General features: G+C 60.4%; 1 protein-coding gene across 2 annotated transcripts in view; it reads left to right on the top strand.

Moving 5' to 3' along the window:
• The window catches only part of SPTBN5 (spectrin beta, non-erythrocytic 5), a 53,415-nt gene that overhangs the window by 16,519 nt on the left and 14,968 nt on the right, over positions 1-21,928 (top strand). For both annotated transcript variants that reach the window (XM_033190504.1, XM_033190505.1), the window contains 37 exons: positions 191-329; positions 450-682; positions 936-1,089; positions 1,203-1,403; positions 1,517-1,726; positions 2,439-2,633; positions 3,308-3,460; positions 3,753-3,883; positions 4,118-4,357; positions 4,696-4,983; positions 5,949-6,189; positions 6,337-6,476; positions 6,638-6,737; positions 7,376-7,546; positions 8,038-8,202; positions 8,586-8,800; positions 9,155-9,341; positions 9,588-9,788; positions 10,024-10,140; positions 11,164-11,321; positions 11,702-11,837; positions 12,096-12,241; positions 13,052-13,166; positions 13,259-13,369; positions 13,592-13,771; positions 15,058-15,261; positions 15,441-15,590; positions 16,029-16,133; positions 16,514-16,681; positions 17,148-17,297; positions 17,411-17,602; positions 17,739-17,834; positions 19,630-19,745; positions 19,835-19,949; positions 21,022-21,135; positions 21,273-21,394; positions 21,637-21,799. In XM_033190504.1, coding sequence (XP_033046395.1) covers positions 191-329; positions 450-682; positions 936-1,089; positions 1,203-1,403; positions 1,517-1,726; positions 2,439-2,633; positions 3,308-3,460; positions 3,753-3,883; positions 4,118-4,357; positions 4,696-4,983; positions 5,949-6,189; positions 6,337-6,476; positions 6,638-6,737; positions 7,376-7,546; positions 8,038-8,202; positions 8,586-8,800; positions 9,155-9,341; positions 9,588-9,788; positions 10,024-10,140; positions 11,164-11,321; positions 11,702-11,837; positions 12,096-12,241; positions 13,052-13,166; positions 13,259-13,369; positions 13,592-13,771; positions 15,058-15,261; positions 15,441-15,590; positions 16,029-16,133; positions 16,514-16,681; positions 17,148-17,297; positions 17,411-17,602; positions 17,739-17,834; positions 19,630-19,745; positions 19,835-19,949; positions 21,022-21,135; positions 21,273-21,394; positions 21,637-21,799 — 6,022 coding nt within the window. The remainder of the gene's footprint in view (positions 1-190; positions 330-449; positions 683-935; positions 1,090-1,202; positions 1,404-1,516; positions 1,727-2,438; positions 2,634-3,307; positions 3,461-3,752; positions 3,884-4,117; positions 4,358-4,695; positions 4,984-5,948; positions 6,190-6,336; positions 6,477-6,637; positions 6,738-7,375; positions 7,547-8,037; positions 8,203-8,585; positions 8,801-9,154; positions 9,342-9,587; positions 9,789-10,023; positions 10,141-11,163; positions 11,322-11,701; positions 11,838-12,095; positions 12,242-13,051; positions 13,167-13,258; positions 13,370-13,591; positions 13,772-15,057; positions 15,262-15,440; positions 15,591-16,028; positions 16,134-16,513; positions 16,682-17,147; positions 17,298-17,410; positions 17,603-17,738; positions 17,835-19,629; positions 19,746-19,834; positions 19,950-21,021; positions 21,136-21,272; positions 21,395-21,636; positions 21,800-21,928) is intronic.

The raw sequence follows: 21,928 nt of genomic DNA, 5'->3' as shown, positions 1-21,928 counted from the left end.
ATGTGTCCAAAGATAGGACACACTGCCCCTACCACCCCCTGCCAGGATGCTCTCAAAGTCCATAGGCCTTGCCCCAGCCACAGAGGTCAGACTCCTCCAGGGCAGCCAAGCCCCACCACGGACCGGGAGCCCTGAAGTAGCTTCCCTGCCCCAAGCCAGAGGAGATCTCCCTTATTCTCACGTCCTCCAGGCAGGAGGAAGTTACCCTGCGCTGGCAGAGGCTCCTTCAGCGTCTACAGAGGCAGAGGAAGCAGGTGGCAGACATGCAGGCTGTGCTGAGCCTGCTGCAGGAGGTGGAGGCTGCCTCCCACCAGCTGGAGGAGCTGCAGGTGGGTACTGGACCAGCAGGCCCTTGGGAAACACAGCAGGAGGGGGGACTTCCCCAGTGCCAGTGCTCAGAGGGACCCAGCACTTTGGGACAACTGCAATGACCACTCATCTCTGGCCAGGGGCCAGCCAGGTCCACCGCCTGTGGGCAGCAGCTGGCAGAAGTGGTGGAGCTGCTGCAGAGGCATGACCTGCTGGAGGCCCAAGTCTCGGCCCACGGAGCCCATGTGAGCCATCTTGCCCAGCAGACAGCAGAGCTGGACTCCTCCCTGGGCACCAGTGTGGAGGTGCTGCAGGCCAAGGCCAAGACACTGGCCCAGCTCCACCAGAGCCTGGTGGCTCTTGTCAGGGCCCGGTAAGAGACTGCCCCAACTCTTCCACCTTTCCCAAAACTTTTCTGTAACCCAAATTATCTCCTGCCCAGGTTAAAGTACTGTTGGCCTGGCAGTTTTCTCCATACTGACCCTCACTTCCAAAGCCTCTGTCTCACCTGTTGAGTCATCCAGGGAAAAGAAGAATCCTAGGGGGAGTGTCTAACGCCGGAGGGGAACCCACTGCCCATGCCCCACTACTCCCCATGTCCTTCAGTGGTCCCTACTGTCCCTCAGGCGGGCCCTGCTGGAGCAGACCCTACAGCGGGCAGAGTTCCTGTGCAACTGTGAAGAGGAGGAAGCCTGGCTGAAGGAGTGCGGACAGCGGGTGGGGAATGCGGTCCTGGGCCGGGATCTCAGCCAGATCGCAGGCACCCTGCAGAAACACAAGGTGGCAGCTCCCCGTACACGCCCGCCAGTCCCTAGCGCTGCACCCTTCCCTCTCGGCCCCCCGGCCCTCCTCTGTTCTTCCTTCACTGAGCCCCCTGCTCTGCCCGCCGCTAGGCCCTGGAAGCTGAGGTCCACCGCCACCAGGCCGTGTGCGTAGATCTCGTGCGGAGGGGACGCGACCTCAGCGCCCGCAGCCCTCTGACGCAGCCGGATCCCGGGGAACGGGCAGAGGCCGTGCAGGGCGCGTGGCAGCTGCTTCAGACCCGGGTGGTGGAGCGGGGCGCACGGCTGCAGACAGCCCTGCTGGTCCTGCAGGTAGCGGGGCGGAGTGGGGGCGGGGCCCTGCGAGGCGGGGGATGGGGGTGCCGGAACCTGCCAGCGCTCAGCCGCGCCCCTTCATCCACACACCCCGCGACCCCCTCCCGCAGTACTTCGCAGACGCGGCGGAGGCGGCTTCGTGGCTGCGCGAGCGGAGATCCTCGCTGGAGAGAGCGTCCTGCGGTCAAGACCAGGCGGCCGCGGAGACGCTGCTGCGGCGCCACGTGCGGTTGGAGCGCGTCCTGCGCGCCTTCGCGGCCGAGCTGCAGCGGCTAGAGGAGGAGGCGCGGGCGGCCTCGGCCCGGGCGTCGTTGTTCACGGTGCGGACGGGGGACAGGGAAGGTCGCCTGGTCTCCCTTGCTCTGCTGCCGCTGGGCCACACAGAGGACAAAAATGGGAGGGCCTTTGTGGCCTCTGGCCTGGAATTCGTGGCCTTCCCGTGGCTGTGGGTGTCCCTCACCCTAGTCCTCAGGGGCATCTCACCTGTTGACCTGGCCCGGAAGTAGTGGAATCCTGTCCGCCCAGCCAACCCAGGGCGTCCAAATACAGCCTGGCCTGGCTCCCGTTGCTGGCAGTTTCAGAGCGTTAAGCAGTTTCCTCCAGGAAGGTTCCCTCCACTTTCATCCAGGCCGGTAGTGACCCTTCAGCCCTATTTGGCTGTCTCTCCTGACTTAGCCCTCCTTGTTGGTTTGGACTCATCACTGCCTCAGACTGCCTTCTGACACCCCTTGGTCAGTTCATTGAGCCCCCAGAGTTCTTTAAAACACATACAGCTTGGCTCACAGCCCCCATTCAAGAAGCTGTGTGTAGCACATGATGTGGAAATCAAAGCCATCGGATCCTGTGCTCACATTTGGCCCCTCGACTCTCAGCCCCAAGGAAGCTTCCTGTCCCCCAGACCCATGTCCCACATACCCTTTGAGCTACAGCTCAGGCCCTCCAGGTCTCAGGGCACAGAGGCGGGGGTGGCCTGGCCAAAGCCCCTGCTGCTTGATGGGGCCCTCTCTAGACACGCTGCCCTCTGTCACACAGGTGAAGTCTGCCCTGAGCCCTCCAGGAGAAAGCCTGAGGAACCCAGGGCCCTGGAGTGAGGCTTCGTGCCACCCTGGGGATGCCTGGAAGATGGCTCTCCCAGCTGAGCCTGACCCTGACTTTGATCCCAACACCATACTCCAGACACAGGACCACTTGGGTCAGGACTATGAGAGTGTGCGGGCCCTGGCAGAGGTAACACTTCTTTTTCAAGAAACGCTCGAGTCCTTACCCTGTGCCAGCAACTCCTGCGCAATGATCCCAGGGGAGAAGACAGTGACTGACATGTTCCCTGTCCTCAAGGAGCTTTTATTATGGCCAAGAAGATGTTAGACAGCTCATTAGATGCGGGTGTGATGGGATCACATGAGAAGGTAGCCCAGGTCAGGCTGGAGGTCAGGGAAGACACCTTGGAGGGAAGGACTTTTAAGCTGAGGCTTGAATGAGAAACAGAAAGCAGGTAAACCCAGGGGTGCTAGCCAGGACCTGTGCAAAGGTAGGAAGGGGGCCCGGTGGAGGAAGGGAAGACCCGGGTGCCTGCAGCACAGACGCTGGGGAGGCCATGGCCAGAGGAGAGACTAGAAAGGCAGGTGGGGGGAGCGGTGTGGATTTCACCTAAGAGCAGAGCTGGCACTGAGAGGTTTCAGCAGGGCAAGGCCAGACAGAAGCACACTGCCAGGTCCCTTTACCCTACCCTAAGCCCTTGCCAGCTCCCTCCAGGTGGTGCCAAGAGACCTCTGAGAGAGGATGTGGGGCCCAGCACTGAGGCAGGGACCCCCTCTGGTCCTGACCCTGGGCTCTGCTGCTGGGCTGGGATGGGGAGGAGCACCCCTTTGACCTTCCCCGACCCTCACCCCACCTCTCCCCAGCGCCGCAGGATGCGGTTGGAGGAGGCCGTGGCCCTGTTTAGCTTCTGCAGTTCCTGTAGGGACCTCCAGTTGTGGCTGGAGAAGCACACAGCACTGCTGCAAAGGGTGCAGCCCCAGGCTGACATCCCGGAAGTCACACAGCTCAAATATGAGGTACAGCCCTGGGAGCTTGGCACCTCCTCCTCGCCTTGCCCCTGCCTCCCTGTGGTCCACTGCTGTAACTCAGTTCTCCAGTTTAACTACCATCCTGCCTGGGGGAGGGGAGTAGAGAGTTGGCCTGATTTCCAGGGCCTCCTGGCCCTTAAGACTCAGATGGCTGTCCTTCCAGGGGCAGGCAACGTGGGCACTCCTGTAGCAGAGAGGACCACTGAGGTACATCATAGGCTTGAGGGGAGTGTGGAAAAGAAAAAGCCCCCCAAGAGGCCTGGGTCCTCCTTTTCCCTAGAACTTCCTCACTGCCCTGGCTGTGGGAAAGGGCCTCTGGGCTGAGGTCAGCAGCTCTGCTGAGCAACTGAGGCAGAGATATCCTGGGAACTCCACACAAATCCAACGACAGCAGGAGGAACTGAGCCAGAGGTGAGAACGAGGCAGGAGGGCAGGTGGTGAGGCAGGCGGACACAATGCCCAGCCTGGGCCTGACTCACCTGCCTCCCACCATGCCAGGTGGAGAGGCTGGACATGTCCGAGGCACAGGGAAGGGGCAAGGGACAGCCAGTCTGGCAGCTTCTGTCATGTGAGGCTCTGGCCAAGGCTCCAGGATGGATGGGGAGGTGTCCCTGTGGTGGAGACAACCTCATACCCTCTGCCCAGGTGGGGGCAGTTGGAGGCCCTGAAGAGGGAGAAGGCCATGCAGCTGGCACACAGTGCGGAAGTGTGCAGTTTTCTGCAGGAGTGTGGACCCACACAGGTCCAGTTGCAAGACGTGCTCCTCCAGCTGGAGGCCCTGCAGCCGGGGAGCTCAGAGGACACCCGCCATACCCTGCAGCTGGCCCAGAAGAAGACCCTGGTGCTGGAGAGGAGGGTCCACCTTCTCCAAAGGGTGGTCATAAAGTACGGCCAGTGCAGTGGTGGCACTGGGAGGCAGTGACGACCATGGGAAGGCGTGGGCAGGGTAGTGAAATGAGGAAGGGACAGAAACTGGGCTGGGGAGAGGACAGTTAGGAGGGGCTGTCAGAAGCGCTCTGGCAAAGGTGGGGGGGATGATCAGCAGAAAATGCTCCTGGGGACAGGAAGAGCCCTATGTTCTTGCTGCCCCCAGGTCAAGGGTGAGGTGGGCCATTCAGAGTCACCAGCACTCTCCCTGGGGATGCAGGTTTGGGAGGAGGACATGTGCCTGGGGACTGGGCCTAGGACAGGGCACTGACTGTGCAGCGCACCCTGTCTCCCAGGGTCGAGGAGTCAGGCCACGCAGAGAGCCAGCCTCTGCAAGGACAGGTGGAGACACTGCAGGGGCTGCTGAAGCAAGTACAGGAACGAGTGGCCCAACAGGCCCGGGGCCAGGCTGAGGCTCAGGCCCGGCAGAGCTTCCTGCAAGAGAACCAGGAACTGCTACTGTGGGCAGAGAGTGTCCAGGCTCAGCTGCGCAGCAAGGAGGAGTCAGTGGATGTGGCCTCGGCTCAGCGGCTGCTGAGGGAGCACCAAGACCTGCTGGAGGAGATCCACCTGTGGCGGAAGAGGTCAGGACAGGAGGGCAGAAGGGGTGTGCTTTGGGCTGGGCCCAGGGCTCTGGGCTCTGGGCTCTGAGTTCAGGCCTAGAAAGAGCATGCAGGAAGTAGTGTGATTTCCCCGGGGAGGGGCCCAGACTGGTTGGCATCTGGCATGGTGCTTGAGGACTGGGTCAGGCAGCCTGTACACTTTAAGGAGAGACCTAGGACACTGAGCTGCCTGGGAGGCTCTCTCCAGCCCAGGCCTGGCCAGCCCCCTCCAGGTGGGCCCGATGCGTTGCTTTCAATCAGGGCATCTAGCCTCCCCTGCCATCCTGGGTAACACGGACCCCACTGGCCCCTAAGCGGAATGACTCAGGACCCACCCATGGGTCTGAGATACCCACCTTCTCAGTCAGGCGGTGCCTCTCCTCCTGCAGGGATGATGTTATGGGCTGGCAGGCAGGCAAGGCCACCAGGGACAGTCCACAGGCTGTGCCCCACCTGAGGGCACTTGGCAGGTGGTCAAGTGGGCACTGAAATGCATCTGGTCCTCAGCTTGCCAGACTCCAGTACCTGGTTCAGGGCTGCAGCAGCTCAGAGGAAGTGGAGCCGTGCTGTAATTCACACAAGGGTGTTACCTGTTCCCAAGGCACCCGCTGAAAGGGGCACCTTTTCTAATTGTTCAAAGTCTCCATGGGGGCTTACAGTGGCCCTGGGATCAGGTGCTTGTGTGGCTTGTGTGATTTTTCTGTCTTGCGCTGTGCTGCCTCTGCATGTCCTCTAGTCCGGGCATCGGCCGTTGACAGTCCACACTTAAGGACGGCCAGCTGGAGGTGGTGGGAGCTTGGGAACCCCTGCATCCTAAGCACTCGCTGGGCCTATCACATTCAGTGTCTCATTCATGCTCCAAGATGCATGAACCCTGGAGGTGAGAGGAGAAGGAGACTGACAAGGGGGGCCTGCTGGGGTTTGACTCTGCCTGTCATCCTGGTCAGGCTGCAGCAGCTGGACGCTCAGAGCCAGCCCATGGCAGCCTTGGACTGCCCAGACTCCCAAGAGGTGGCCAACACTCTGAGGCTCCTGGGGCAGCAGGGCCAGGAGCTGAAGGCTGTGTGGGAGCAGAGGCAGCAGTGGCTGCAGGAGGGGCTGGAGCTGCAGAAGTTTGGCCAAGAAGTGGATGGTTTCACTGCCACCTGTGCCAACCACGAGTCCTGGCTGCACCTGGACAACCTTGGGGTATGGAGCAGGAATGTGGAGCTAGGCTGTCACTCCCTGTCACTGGAGGGCGCTCCTCCCCTTGGGAAGCTGGGCTGGGACAGTGGCGAGTGAGATGGTCCTGACCCCCACCCTCCCAGGCATGACCTCAGGTCTCTGCACTCCCAGGAGGACGTGAGGGAGGCCTTGAGCCTGCTGCAGCAGCACCGGGAGTTTGGGTGGCTCCTGAGCACCCTGGGGCCTCGGGCAGAGGCTCTGCGGGCACACGGCGAGAAGCTGGTTCGGACCCAGCACCCAGCTGCACACATGTGAGCCTGGCCTCAGTCTGCAGCACCCGCAGACGACCCTTTCTCAGCCTGCACAAACGGCCGCCCTGGGGCTGGGAGAGTAGGGGGAGAGGGGAGAGTGCACCTCGCACTGCGGTGGGAGTCCTCTCCCATGCCCTCCTCCAACTTCCCCGGCCCTTCAGGGTCAGAGAGCAACTGCAGAGTGTCCAGGCACAGTGGACCAGGCTCCAGGGGAGGAGTGAGCAGAGGAGGAGGCAGCTGCTGGCTTCCCTCCAGCTCCAGGTGAGGGGCAGGGCCCAGGGCGCATGTGGCCTCCCTGAGAAGAAGGCCTGAGACCATGCAGAGCTCTGTGTAGCCTACAGAGCACTTCCCTCACATGCTGTGTCATTCATCCTCTCAACACCTTGTGTGAGGCAGGCAGCACAGCTCAGGTTTTTCCTGATGAGGAAAACTGGGGCTGTGGCCACGCCACCCTCAGACGCAGGGCCGGACCTGATGTCTGGGCCTCTGAACTAAGCCCATGCTCCCCCTCCTCCCACCACGCCCTTTCACCCAGTGCTTTGGGCCACACTTTAGGGTCTTGCACAGGTCATGGCACCAGCTGCCAGTCTTGGCTCTGTCCAATGTTTGCTCAGTCCCCACAGCAGAACAGGGCTGGGGGCTCCCTGAGCTCCCCTATATTTGGAGAGGTGCAGCCGTAGGGGATCTGATGTGGGCTAGAGCAGCAAGGACCCGACAGGCATTCCTCCTCTCTGGGCACAGCCCTTCTGCCCCACATGGGGAGCAGCAACCTCAGGCCCCACCCAGAACCAGCTCTGGTCCTGCTTTTCCCCATGGGGGATCCCTTCCCTTAGAGGTAGGTCCTTGCAGCAGCCCCCACCCCCATGCTCTGAGACCCACCCTCGCCCGGTTCTTGGCAGGAGTGGAAGCGGGATGTGGCGGAGCTGATGCAGTGGATGGAGGACAAGGGGCTGATGGTGGCACATGAGCCCTCCAGAGCGTGCAGAAACATTCTGCAGACACTCAAGCGGCACGAAGCAGCTGAGAGCGAGCTTCTCGCCACCCGCAGACACGTGGAGGCCCTGCAGCAGGTGGGGGACACGGGACAGAGAGTGTAGAGCCTCCTCGTCTTCAAATTCCCAACCCTACTGCACCACCTGTTTTCATGGAAGAGTCTTTGAAGGAAGAATCCGCCTCAGCTTGAACTTAGAAGCTCCCTCCCCAAGCCTCCTTGATGCTGCTGGCATCCCCTTGGCACCCAAACCAGTCCCAAAGCTGCCACCATCCATCCCTTCCCCCTCAACTCTCCGTGGCAAGTCCCAGAGCTGACCACCTCTACCAGAACACGGCTTTCCCCAGCCACCAACCTAATGCCGGCTCACCTCACTCCATTTGCAGGGGTCAGAGGAAAGCCCTCCTACCTGCAGTTTTGGGGCCACATGAACTGCTTTCGTCCAGGCAGCCTGTGGAATGCAGCTGTGGCCAGCCCCTCACCTCCACGGCCACCCAGGTCCAGCCTGCTGCGGCCACTGGTGGTACCAGCAGCTCAGCCAAACTCCCTGGGCCTTTCTCTCCACTCCAGGTTGGGAGAGAGCTGTTGAGTAGGAGGCCCGGCGGCCAGGAGGACATACAGACTAGGCTTCAAGGCCTGAGAAGCAGGTGGGAAGCCTTGAACCGCAAGATGACTGAGCGTGGGGACGAGCTCCGGCAGGCTGGACAGCAGGAGCAGCTCCTGAGGCAGCTGCAGGTCCACTGGGAAGAGGGAGATGGAGTCCGGTCTGAGCTGGACAGAATGGGGAGGGAGAAGTCTGGGTGTTCTGCTGACCCTGGCTCTGCAGCCTTTGGAGGCCTCTGGCCTAGGACAACTGAGCGTGGCTTTCCCCTCAGTCGGCCAATACAGGATTCTCTCCTGTGTGCCCAGCGTGTGGTCAGCACAGCTTGAGTCCCCCAGGGAGAAAGGAGCGTGAGGGAACGGGAAGATTGGGCACTTCTGGTTGGGGGTCGGCAGTGGTGGGGACAGAGGTCCCTGGCGAACCTGGTCCTGCAAATCCTACAGTCCCAGAGCCCAGGAAGGCCACTTGCTGTGCAATACACGGAGAGCCTAATGCAGCTTCCTGTATCCCTCCTCAGGATGCAAAGGAGCAGCTGGAGCAGCTTGAGGGGGCCCTGCAGGGTACAGAAATGGGGCAGGACCTGCGCTCCAGCCGGAAGCTACAGAAACAGCACCACCAGCTGGAGAGTGAGAGCCAGACCCTGGCCGCCAAGATGGCTGCCCTCGCCTCCCAGGCCCGTAACATGGCTGCCTCCCCGGCCATCCTGGAAGAGACCCAGAAGCACCTCCGGAGGTGGGGCCTGTCCTCCCACTCACTTGTGTGTCACTCCCCCGTGTGAATTTAAGTTCCCACAAGGTGGCATCCACAGGACCCGGGTGTCTAGACTTCCTCCCTTATGGGTAGAGTCATTCTGGATGGGAGAGTCGGAGACCCCATTATACATCCTCAGCAGGACCCCCACAGTGCGGTCAGGCAAGTCATCTAGGCCATGAGGTGGCGCCCTTCCGCTGCCTCTCTTTATCAGATGGGGCTTTGTTCTGTTCCCTGGTCTTATTCTTCACGGGCCCTGGCTGGGCCAAGGAAAGAACCAGGAGCCTTATCCTCACTCTGTTTCCAACCTCTCCCATCTCTTCCTCCTTCTCCTAGGCTGGAGCTTCTGCAGGGGCATCTGGCCATGCGGGGCCTGCAGCTGCAGGCCTCAGTGGAGCTGCACCAGTTCTGTGACCTGAGCAACATGGAGCTGTCATGGGTGGCTGAGCACATGCCCTGCAGCGACCCCACCTGCTATGCCGAGTGCTTGAATGATGCTCAGAGCCTTCACTGCAAGCACAAGGTAATAGCCCTCTTCTTCCCACATGATTCCGGACACTCGCTTCCCAGACCTTAGAAACCCTCTGTCCCTATTCAGGTGTCCTGGCCTCTAAGCCCTCCCCACTGGGTATCCCAATTTCCAAATTTCTGCCCCAGCTATTTTGACCCTGGGGATCTTGCCATGATTGGGGCCTGGAGCCACATCCATGGCTCTGCTCCAGACATCCCTGGATTAAGAGCAGCAGCCTCTCAAGCTGCTCTATGGCAGGAGCTCCAGGTGGAGGTAAAAGCTCACCAGGGGCAGGTGCAACGGGTGCTGAGTTCTGGGCGGAGCCTGGCAGCTTCAGGGCACCCCCAAGCCCCACACATCGTGGAGCAGTGCCAGGAGCTGGAAGACCGCTGGGCGGAGCTGGAGAGGGCATGTGAGGCGCGGGCCCGGTGTCTGCAGCAGGCTGTCACTTTCCAGCAGGTAGGATGCAGAGAGGTGAGGTTGGGGGACGAGGCAGAAGTCAGGGCTCCTTGAGGGACCACCTGTGGGACTCTCAGGGAGGCGGGTCAGTAGGGGCTCTGGGCCGGGAGCTGATGGATGCCCTTATGGGCACAGAAGCCCCTTTGTGCAGCATGCTGGAGAGCAGGGGCAGATGTCTCCAGGGCTGATGGAGAGTCCTGAGATCCTCTAGGTGAGTCGGCCCCACTCTTGGCAGTACTTTCTGGATGTATCAGAGCTGGAGGGCTGGGTGAAGGCGAAGCAGCCGCTGGTGAGCAGTCAGGACTATGGCAGAGACGAGGCAGCCACCCTCAGGCTCATTAAGAAGCACCAGGTAGCACATCCTGAGCCTCCCCTCCAGTGTGGCTTGGGTGATGATGGACCACAGGGAGAGAGCTGTCACCTCCCTCTCTCAGAGGCACGGAGCCCTGCTCTTGCTTCCTGGAGACACAGCCCCATCCCCACTGCCCACCCAGATCCCACAGTGCCCCTTCTTCCAAAGTGACCAGGGCACTGTGATGTACACGCTTTCTCCCTTCATCTTCTTATGAGTCTTGCCTCTCCCTGTGGCTTTGGGGTTTCTCTGCCTCCTCTTGCTTCCTCTCTACCCCGCCCCTCGCACTCTTCTCCTCTGTCAAGGTCACCTGCCCAGCCTGCTCCATATCTCCCACAGGTTTATTCCTCCCAGGCTTTGCCTCTCATCCTTCGAGCTAACTAAATGCCCTTCCTGAAGCCGACCTCCTCCCACAAACATCCCCTGGCTGAAGGGAGGGAGGTCTTGAAGTCCCCTTCCTCACTCCTGAATTCGGACTCCCAGAACCACACAAGCTCCAAAGCCTGGAGCCCACAGCAGTCCCGGTTCCTGCTGTCACTGAAGTGTCCTCCTGTCTGGGCATGTTTTCTGCACAGCCCCAGTTCCAGTGTGTTCTGTGACAGGACCTTCAGAGAACCTTTTCTAAAGGCCTGTAGCCTTGGCCTCACAGAGCACCCCTCCCCCTTATACTGGACAGCTTGCTTAATTCTGCCTCTCTCTTATACATGGATGTTGGGGTTCAGTCGAATGCCTCCTGTGCCCTCCCTTCCTTGGCCCAGATTAGCCAGCATTCACCTTTCCCTGCTAAATAATGAGCCCTCAGTGGGCACAGACCAGGTGTTCACTTTATGGAACAATAAGTCCTTACTCCATCAGTGATGGGTAGGTGGATGCTGGGCGGGCGGATGGATGAGTTGAGGTAGATGGATGGGTGTGTGAGTGGTGGGTGAATGGATGAGGATTGGTGACTAGATGGGTGGGGGACGGACAGGTGGGTGGATGAGTCACCCAGGCTGAGCCTGGCGTGGTCCTCATTCATCACAGGCTCTACGGGAGGAACTAACCATTTGCTGGAACTCCATGGAGGAGCTTGACCAGAGGGTCCAAACGCTCACTGGCCCTGAAGCCCCTGAGCAGCAGCGTGTGGCGCGGGAGAGGCTCCGGGAGCAGCTGCAGGCACTGCAGGCGTTGGCGGTCACACGGTGAGGGCACCGTACCCCCTTTCATCGGTGGGCACAGGGGGCCTAGCCACAGCTGACTGTTCCCGTGCCATGGCCCTAAGTCGAGAACCCATGACCCCAGGCTGTAGAGAGGTGCTGGGAGAAAGGTATGCGTTGTTCACCTCTTTCCATAAATTCTTCAGTGAGGCCCCACAACTCCCTGCTGTCCATCTCCCCATGTCCACACCCTCCTCTGCCCCTACACTCACCCTGCTGTGTCTACTACTGCCTGAATCACGAGCTGCAGGCTTGGACAGAGACCACGAGTAACCCCATTCTTCAGATTGGCCCCTCTGGCTGGCCTGGCTGGCCCCCGGGGGGCGGGCAACTCACTTCTGGGGAACCACGGGCTGTCACCACAGGGACCGGGAACTGGAGGGGGCCCTGAAGCTGCACGAGTTCCTGAGGGAGACCGAGGACCTGCAGAGCTGGCTGGCACGCCAGAAGCAGGCGGCCAAAGGAGGGGAGAGCCTGGGGGAGGACCCCGAGCACACCCTGGTGAGAAGAGGGCCAGGGTCAAGGAGGGTGTCCTGGGGCAGAGCCTGTGGGGTGGGAAGCTGGCCCTGGCGGGGCAGAGGGAGAAGGTGGTGCTGAGCGGTGAGCCCTGGCTGAGGTGGACCTCCTGAGTGGAGCGGGCAGACGCCATAGCCGTCCAAGCCCACATCACCCAGTTGGGCACTGAGGTGCCTGGATTCCCAGGCTGCTTGCCACCTAACCATTCGGGGGCTACCCTGTCACCCACTCCCGTCTTCTCAGCACCTCTGCACCAAGTTTGCAAAGTTTCAGCGCCAAGTGGAGATGGGCGGCCAGCGAGTGGCCACCTGCCGGCTGCTGGCGGAGAGCCTGCTAGCGCGTGGGCACAGTGCTGGCCCCATGGTGCGTCAGAGGCAGCAGGATCTGCAGTGAGTGCCCAGTGGGCCAGGCCAGCATGGGGTGTGGGGGAAGGAGCTGGGCAGGCAGGGCCCAGAGTAGTAAGAGAGGATGGCATGCTGTGAGGGCCACACTGGCCCCGGCTGCCCACGGGGCTCTGCAGGGGGCCTAGCACTGGAGGAGCTGAGCCCACCACAGGCTCTGGACTGTGAAGGGAGGTGAGGCTGGGTGTGCAGGTCAGAGTCCTGCTCCCGGGACTGAGAGCAGGAGCTGTAGGAAGATGGTGGGGCCGGATGTCAGGGCCTTCCCCTGAGCTGTCCCAGCTCCTGTGCTCACTAGGGACAGCTCATGCCTCATGTCGTTCCTAGTTGAGGCTGATTTGGATCCACTCCCAGCCTGTGAGCTTTCAGGCAAGGTCATGACTCGCTCATAACCCCTAGCCCAGAGCCTGGTCTGGCAGAAGCCTTAGGAGCTCAGCGAGTTGCGGAGTTAATGAGGAATGGAGAGATGTGACCTCTGCCCACAAAGCGTCTGTAATCATAATCTGGGTGACGCACCATAAATCAAAGCACAAGATGTAAGGAGTGTTGCAGAGCACAGATACCATTCAGTGCCCAGCATTACAGGAGCAAAACGCGGAATTCATGGTAAAGCTAGAAGACAGGCTCCCGGGAAGGAAGCGTGTAGGCAGGGCCGTAGGCGGGAGAGGTTTTAAGGAGGAGGAGCTTCGGGCAAGTTCCAATACAACCCAGAGAGGAGGGGCTGACCAGACCTAGCAATGAGGGAGGAACGAGGCAGCCCAGGGGCTGATCCCCTGCTGGTCTTCCACACGCCGTGGGCAGGGCCACCTGGTCGGAGCTGTGGGAGCTGACCCAGGCCCGAGGCCACGCGCTCCGAGATGCCGAGACCACCCTCAGAGTTCACAGAGATCTCTTGGAAGTCCTCACCCAGGTCAAGGTGTGAGCTGGAGGGGTTGCTAGAAGTGGATACACTCCAGGCTCAGTGCCCACCCTCCATTCCTCATCTCGTTGGCATTCTCCCTTCCTCAGGAGAAAGCCGCGAGCCTCCCCAACAATGTGGCCCGGGACCTGCGTGGGCTGGAGGCCCAGCTGAGGAGCCACCAGGGGCTGGAGCGAGAACTCGTGGGCACCAAGCAGCAGGTGAGCCCAGCTGGCTGCCTCTCCGACCCAGGCCCCTGCAGCCCCCTCAGGCTAGCCTGCCTGTTCCTCTAGATTTTCCACTGTCCCTCAGGGCCTCCCATGGGCCTACTGTGCATGGCAGGATGTGGCCCAAGGGGGCCAGAGTTCCCAGGCAAGGGATATATCTGTGGGATAGTCAGGAGGACGTGACCCTTGCCTCCCTGTTCCCTGCCCCTCCCGCAGCTGCAGGAACTGCTGGAGACTGCAGGCAGGGTGAAGAAGCTGTGCCCGGGGCCTCAGGCCCACGCGGTGCAGCAGAGGCAGCAAGCTGTGATGCAGGCGTGGGCAGTGCTGCAGCGACGCGTGGAACAGCGCAGGGCCCAGCTGGAGCGGGCACGCCTCCTGGCCCGCTTCCGCACAGCGGTGAGGGCTCCCGCCCCTTGGGTGGCGTGTATGTGCATGTGTGTGTGCTGCGCCACGCGTGGGCATGCACACGAGGCCCTTCAGCTCCGGAGGGAGAACAAGCACGAACTCGGGTGGGAGAGAACAAGCACACAGAGGTCAGTCTGGCTGGTCAGGGGCTGAGCACATGGGCGTAGCAGTGACACCTTAGGGACTGGGTCAATGCCAGCAAGGTGAGTGGCAGGGCAGTCATGCGGGGTCCCAGCCGGGGCTGAGAGTAAGAACGGCCCAGGAAAGCTCATAACTGGAGACCCAGATGTTAGACAGTGACCTCTAGATCAGCCAGCATCTATTCAAGGTCCGTCTTCAGCCGCCTGCGGAAGCCGCGGGTGGAGGGGGGAGGGCAATGTAGAAGCTATGGAAGGTGGAACTTCAGCTATGGAAGGTGGAACTTCTGCCCTCGCGGAGCCCTCCTTCCTGGGCAGATGAGTCCGAAACCCAGAGAATCAGACTGGAACAGTGGGTCCTGGCCACGGGGTGTCCCTAGCATCCCCGTCCTGGGACCTGGCAGACCAGGAGGCCCAAACTGACACTACAAAAAGGCTTGAGTTTAGGGACCCAACTCTGCTGCTTTGCTGGCAGTGTGAGTTTGAACAAGGCGCTTAACCCTGGGTTTGTCACGCACTTAGAGTTTACAAGACTGTGCTATTTACCCTTCCTTCCTCTGTGCAATGAGATATTTGGTCAAGGACCTGAAGTCCCTCCAGCACCAATCTTGTGTAGTTGTATACAAATCAGCAGAAGACAGTCTGTAAGGGTTAAATCAGTAATTCAGAGAACAAGGAGAGCAGGGCAGGGTCAAATACCAGGGAAGACTTCACCAGGCAAAGGCGGCCAAGAGGCCCTTGAAGAGCAGGTGAGCTTTCTTTCCTCATCAAGCAGTCCTGATGAGGCTGATCTTGCTATAGGCGCCAGTCCTGTCATGGCCTCATCCAGGTGAGCTCTGTAGAGATGGGAAGGCAGGAGGAGGAACTTCTAAGCAGCAGGGTCAGCAGGAGCAAAGGACAGAGACGTGTCGTGGTGAGGGTCTGGCTCACGTGGAGGATTCGTGGTTCTGGATGGATTGGGTTGGATGAGAACGGAGAAACCAAGTGACAAAGGGCCACACGTGCCTCACCCGAGGACCTGACCAGGTCGGCTCGAGCTGTGTGAGGAGTGGACTCAGGTGGGCTGCAGTTGCCTCGGTGCCTGGTTTCCTGCTGAAACCTGGCCCTCACCCGGCTCTCCCTCCGTGTCTCCGGGATCAGGTGCGCGACTACGCCTCCTGGGCAGCCCGCGTGCGCCAGGACCTCCAGTTGGAGGAGAGCTCGCAAGAGCCCAGCAGTGGCCCGCTGAAGCTCAGTGCCCACCAGTGGCTCCGGGCGGAGCTGGAGGCCCGGGAGAAGCTGTGGCAGCAGGCCACCCAGCTGGGCCAGCAGGCACTCCTGGCTGCAGGGACACCCACCAAGGAGGTGAGCCCCCTTTCCTGGTGCCCCCCAATACCCTAGCTGACCTAGCCTGTGCCTGGCCACCTGGTGGCCCGCCCTACTGTACCATGCTGGCCTTTCCTCAGCGGCTTCCCTCAGGATCCAGTCCTCACCTCACCCACACCATCCTCCCCAGCTGAAGCTCCTCACATGTCCATCCGCAGGTCCAAGAAAAGCTTCGAGCCCTGCAGGACCAGCGGGACCAGGTGTATCAGGCCTGGGCACGGAAGCAAGAGAGGCTGCAGGCTGAGCAGCAGGAGCAGCTCTTCCTCAGAGAGTGCGGCCGCCTAGAGGAGATCCTTGCGGCCCAGGAGGCAGGTCCCATCCCGCCCTCACACTCCACAGAGCCTCCTGCTCCTCCTTTCCGTTCTCTCTCTGCTCAGTCCCTTTCCTCCTGCCTCTCTGGCTTTTTCTCTAATATGGGGCAGCTGTGCATGAGTCTTTCCAGGTGACCTGGTGAAGCGCTGAGGCCCCTGAGCTTCCACTGGCATCCCCAGCCCCTACCCCAGACTGAGCCCCGAGGAAGTTGGTCAGAGGCTGGTTGTGCTCCCATGTGGTACAGAGGTTGGGGTGTCACAGCCTCCCAACCTGGGCTCCCACTCCTCCTCACAGCTCCACACCAAGCTCGGCGGGCACTCCTAAGGCCCTGCTATACCCAGACTGCCCATGGGCACAGCCTAGCACAGACTGTAGCTGGAAGGGCTGGCTGGCTGGAAGGCTTGGTGGCCTCTTTGACTTTTCTGTGGATCCAGGTCTCCCTGAAAACCAGTGCCTTGGGGAGCTCAGTGGAAGAGGTAGAGCAGTTGATTCGCAAGCATGAGCTCTTCCTGAAGGTTCTGACTGCCCAGGACAAGAAGGTAATGGGCTCAGGAGGCCTGGGCGTGGTCAGAGTGTGGGGGTCGGGAGAGAGTCCTGAAGGGGGTCACAGGGAGCTTGGTGTGTTCCCGGAGTCAGTGCTGATGAGGCTGGGGGCCTGGTTGGGGTTGACTGAGCAAGTTGTATATGTGGCTCAAGAAGAGGGTCCAGGGTGAGATGGGCCACACTGCAGAGACCCACGGAGGGCATTTGGCTCTGTGCACACCACGTGGTCCTTGGGGAGCAGACTGGTCTGGCTTGCGGCTGGGAGGATCAGACACCCCTTAGCCGTGCGGGGCTGAGGAAAGGGCTGTGAGCCCTGCGGGCCAGGCCCTGGCCCAGCCCAGGCTGGGAGAGCAGTAGCTGTGCCCCTGCCCCACAGGAGGCAGCCCTGCGTGAGCGGCTGAAGACACTCCGGCACGCCCAGGTGCAGGACCTGCTTCCTGCCCTGCTGCAGCGCCGGGTGAGAGTGAAGGAGCTGGCGGAGAGCCGGGGACACGCCCTGCACGCCTCCCTGCTGATGGCCAGCTTCACCCAGGCGGCAACCCAGGTCAGAGGGCACTCCCAGCCCAGGGCCTTCCACTGGAACCACTCAACCATTTTCAGCTGCCTTCACACCACAACACTGTGAGGCAGAAACAGGTTCAGGGAGTGGATGGCTTTCCCAGAGGCTGTGCTGGAGCTCAGAACATGGGATCTAAGCCCTATGTGTGGAGACCCCACCAGTGCCCCGAGCTGTAGCAGGGCCAGCGCAAAGAGAGGCAGGGAAGGGAGCAGAGCAGCCCAGGGTCCCAGGAGAAGGGGACCCTCCAAAACGAGAGCCCACCCAAGGCCCTGCCCGGCTGCTTCCTGCAGCACGTCTTCTGTCTTCCGGAGCTAGAACCTTCAGGGCTCATTTACCAGGTGCTGCCCACTCTACCCCTGAGGCCAGCCTCCTGGGATTGGCTAGGGCTAGGCCTGTGGCATCTGGGGCCCAAGGCTGCAGAGCATCAGCGTTCATGTCCCACCCCCACCAGGCTGAGGACTGGATCCAGGCATGGGCCCAGCAGCTGAAGAAGCCGATCCCTCCTGAGGACCTGAGAGATAAGCTAAAGCCCCTGCTGAAACACCAGGCCTTTGAGGCTGAAGTCCAGGCCCGTGAGGAGGTCATGACCTCTGTTGCCAAGGTAACAACCGGGCCCTCAGCCCCATGCCTGCCCCAAAGTGTGGCCCAGGGATGATGTCGGTCTTAGGAGGAAGGGCGGCAGCAAGATGTCCTGTGTCCCCTCTCTCCCTCCAGAAGGGAGAGGCTCTCCTGGTACAGAGCCACCCTCGAGCGGGAGAGGTCTCCCAGCGGCTGCAGGGCCTGCGGAAGCACTGGGAGGACCTGAGGCAGGCAGTGGCCCTCAGGGGCCAGGAGCTGGAGGACAGGCGGAACTTCCTGGAGTTTCTGCAGAGAGTGGACCTCGCAGAGGCCTGGATCCAGGAGAAGGTATAGCCCCAGCCAGCGGGGGGAGCTGAGAAATGGGGGGAGGAACCCTCCCTTGACAGGAGGGAGCCCCAGCAGCAGGTGCCAGGAGCCTGGATTGATGCTCAGAGCGCTCCCTCCCGACCCTTGGCCTTCACAGGAGGTGACGATGAATGTTGGTGACCTGGGCCAGGACCTGGAGCACTGCCTGAAGCTCCAACGGCGGCTTCGCGAGTTCCGAGGAACCTCGATCAGGGTGAGGGGGCCTTGCTGGGTAGAGTTGGCCATGCATCCCTCACTGAAAATCCAGTTGAGAGCAGGGAAGGAGTGTGGGCTATAGAGCAGTGCGTGGGCTCCATGCCTGCTACTCCCATGCCCTCGGGCAGGCTCCCTCCTCTCACTCACCTTCGCTCCTTCCTCTTTAGAATGGGGGTAGCACCCCACCTCAGAGGTAAGAGAGCATGTGCATGGTTGCAGATATGTGAATCTCTAGCTGTGATAAAACTTTGTAGACCTATCCGCCTCTGCCACACACAGATGCATACTTGCAAAAATGGATAAAATCTGAATGAAGTCTGGTCTAGTTGGTAGTAGTATACCAATGTCAGCTTTGTGGCTTTAATGTTATATAGGATGCTGCTGTAAGGGAAGCTGGGGAAGGGCACATGGATCTCTCTGCGGGACTTTTGCAATTTCCTGTGCATCTATAATTATTTCAAAAACTCTTAAAAAGATGAGACGTATGCCTGGATGCAGTGGATAATCAGCACCCGCCTTCAGTGTGACTATTTCAGCGTCTCAGCGTCTCCTCCTCATCCCACACCCGCCCCCTTACACATACACACACCAAACATCTATTTCTCTTATGTGGTATACAGGGAAATAAAATTGGCAAATGTATTCGCAATCGGATGTTAAAGACCAAATGTGCTAACCTTGTCTCCCTGGTACATGTATGTATAACTTTTTAAAAGGTGGCAGTGCTTAAACCTAAGACATCCCTTGCTAATGGCAGCATTTCACAGACACTGTGCCAGATGCTGTAGTAGGAAGAGAGCTAGACTTTAAAGGAGCTGGGCTTGAATCCTGGCTCTGCCACAAAGGAGTCATGTTAGCCTCGGAGCTCTGATCTGGCGTCTATAAAAGGAAGGGACTGTCCTTCCCTGACTACCTCGCACGAGGCACTTCATAGGAAAGTGCTTTGGAAATGTAAACAAGCTGTCTGGATGCCAGAGGCAGGAGACCTGCAATGGCGCCCTGCGGGGGACCCCTCCCTGTGCACCTTTAAACCCCGCCCAGTGTCCAAGCAGCACCAGCCTCAGCTCAGGCGAGTCCTGGGGCGGGGACACCCAAACCCCAGGAAGCCAGAGCTCACTGTTCCATTCCACAACCTCCATTTGCTTCTCTTCATCCAAGAAGCTGAATTTTTATTTTAAAAGTTTCTGTGGCCGGGTGCGGTGGCTCACGCCTGTAATCCTAGCAGTTTGGGAGGCCAAGGCGGACAGATCACTTGAGGTCAGGAGTTTGAGACCAGCCTGGCCAACATGGTGAAACCCCATCTCTATGAAAAATACAAAAATTAGCCAGGCTTGGTGGCAGGCACCTGTAGTGCCAGCTACTCGGGAGGCTGAGGCAGGAGACTCACTTGAACCGGGGAGGTGGAGATTGCAGTGAGCTGAGATTGTGCCACTACAACAACAGTGTGACAGAGGGAGACTGGGCAACAGAGGGAGACGCAGTCTCAAGAGCTGTAAGTGAGCATGTGCCCACTCTCCCCCTCCTACAGGGTACCCAACGCAGGGATCCCATTTTCTGGCCTTAGAGGTGACTCTGGGGTTGCAGGGCTCCAAGCCAATCTTGTTCACTTCACCTGGACGGGGTGACCTCAGTCACCTGCCACAGTACAGGAGGCAGGAAGCAGTTCTTCCCACTGCCCAAATATGCTGTTCCTCGTGCTCTGGGGCCCAGGCATGCTCCCAGTGCCCACTGAGGTGGGAAGAAGGGGCTCTGCATGGGGGGTGCCAGTGCCCTCACCCGTACTTCCCCTGCAGGACACAGTGGGTGATGCCCGCATCAGGAGCATCAGTGACTTGTCACTGCAACTCAAGAACCGGGACCCTGAGGAAGTCAAGATCATCTGCCAGCGGCGAAGCCAGCTCAACAGCAGGCCAGTCCCAGGCTGGGGAGAACCGAAGGGCCGGGAGAGGGGTGGAGGGCCGCCTCAGGCTCCACGTTACACCACCACCCCTTGGCCAGGTGGGCGAGTTTCCATGGCAACCTGCTCCAATACCAGCAGCGGCTCGAAGGGGCCCTGGAAATACACATGTTGTCTCAAGAGCTGGACAGTGTCACCGAGAGGATTCAGGAGAAGGTACATGGTGGAAGCGGTTCCCGGCAGGGGCTGTGAGCAAATGCGGTCAGGGGAGGGGGCGCTGCCTAGAGTCTCCCATGTGTCTCCCCCCTCGCTGGCGTCTCCTGTTCAGCTGGGTACTTGGAGGTGGGTCCTATCAGGGCTGCACCAGGGACATCTGATGGGCTGGCCCTTGGGATCAACTCAGGACCGGAGAAGCACCTAGTGCAAGCTCAGCAGGGGGCTTCCCTGTCTCCTTTCTCCCCCAGATCCTGGTCCCCAGACACACTGCGGGTCCAGAGGCCAGAAAACACCCTCTCTGTTTCCTCCCATCCCCGAGGAAGCCCAGACCCTCGGGATGTTTGCCTCGAGACTGTGTTCACAACCACAGAGCCCCAGGCTGCATCTGGCAGAGTTAGAACCCGCTCTGGGAAGCCCTCGTGTGAAGCAGGTGTCTGCCGAGGCCTGTCTGTCCATCCTTGCTCTGTGTCTGTCCATCCTTGCTCTGTTTTCTTTCTCACTCCTCCAGGGATGAGAGTGGAATGAGACAGTGTACAGGGAAGCAGCACACACATGAGGTTCTTCCCTCAGAGGAGACTCCAAATCCAGAGTGGCTCCTCTGAACCGTCCCCCTCACATAAGGAAGAGACGTCTGGGCCGGGCGCGGTGGCTCACGCCTGTAATCCCAGCACTTTGGGAGGCCGAGGCGGGCGGATCACGAGGTCAGGAGATTGAGACCCCGTCTCTACTAAAAAAAAAAAAAAAATGCAAAACATTAGCCGGGCGTGGCGGCGGGCGCCTGTAATCCCAGCTACTTGGGAGGCTGAGGCAGGAGAATGGCAGGAACCTGGGAGGCGGAGCTTGCAGTGAGCCGAGTTCGCGCCACTGCGCTCCAGACTGGGTGACTGAGCAAGACTCTGTCTCAAAAAAAAAAAAAAAAAAAAAAGGAAGAGACGTCTGGCCCTCAAAGCCAGGGCCGGGAAATCACGCTGGGCGCTTGCTGTGCACACAGAAGCCGCTGGCTGGGCCCTTTGCCAGGAAGGAGAAGCTGAAGCAAAGGCCCAGCAGGTAACTGGCCGTGCCTCTCCCCCAGGAAGCCCTGCTCCAGGCCATGGACTGCGGGAAGGATCTGGAGAGCGTGCAGAAGCTGCTGCGGAAACACGAGGAGCTGGAGCGGGAAGTGCACCCCATCCAGGCCCAGGTGGAGGTGCGCAGCTGGCTGTGGAGCTGGGCCCAGGGCACCTCCTCGGGGACCCTGGGCAGAAGCGGGGAGGAGGGGATATGGGATGCCAGGGTGGCCCAGGGCTCCTCTGCCCCAACCTCTGACCCCGGCTTCCCCCACAGTCCCTAGAGCGTGAGGTGGGCCGCCTGTGCCAGAGAAGCCCTGAGGCAGCCCACGGCCTCAGGCACAGGCAGCAGGAGGTGGCCGAGAGCTGGTGGCAGCTCCAGAGCAGGGCCCAGAAGTGGTATGAACCCCGCAGGCCTTGCCTTTGCTGACCCATCCTCCGGCATCTCAGTCCCCACACCTCCCTTCAGCCCTTGTGTTCCCCTGGGATTCTTTCTCCACCCTGCAAATTACTGTCCTCCCAGTAACTCCCAGCCCATGGGCCCTCCTGTGGTTGAGGGGATTAAGGGACAGAAGACACCAGTGGGCACAGGGGAGAGGGGTTTGAAGGCCTGGGAACTAGCTGATGAGTGCTGTGGGCAGGAGGGAGGCGCTGGATGCCTCGCACCAAGCTCAGAAACTCCAGGCAACGCTGCACGAATTGCTGGTCGGCGCCCAGAGGTTGCGGGCTCAGATGGACATGAGCCCCACTCCTTGCAGCCCTGTGGAAGCCCGGCGTATGTTAGAAGAGCACCAGGAGCGCAAGGTGAACAGGCAGCCGGTCCAAGCCTTTTCCAGACCCTCACCTCCACCCTTTCCTCTCCTCGCCTTGTTCTTGGGCCTCCTGGGTGTCCCGCCCTGCCTGTCTCCTCCAGCCTCCCACTCCTCAGCTGCT

Source organism: Trachypithecus francoisi, unplaced genomic scaffold (assembly GCF_009764315.1).
Source record: "Trachypithecus francoisi isolate TF-2019V2 unplaced genomic scaffold, Tfra_2.0 Lachesis_group3, whole genome shotgun sequence".
NCBI classification, from domain to species: domain Eukaryota; kingdom Metazoa; phylum Chordata; class Mammalia; order Primates; family Cercopithecidae; genus Trachypithecus; species Trachypithecus francoisi.
Note: the sequence above shows the minus strand (reverse complement) of the source record. Positions and strands in the feature narration are given on the sequence as shown.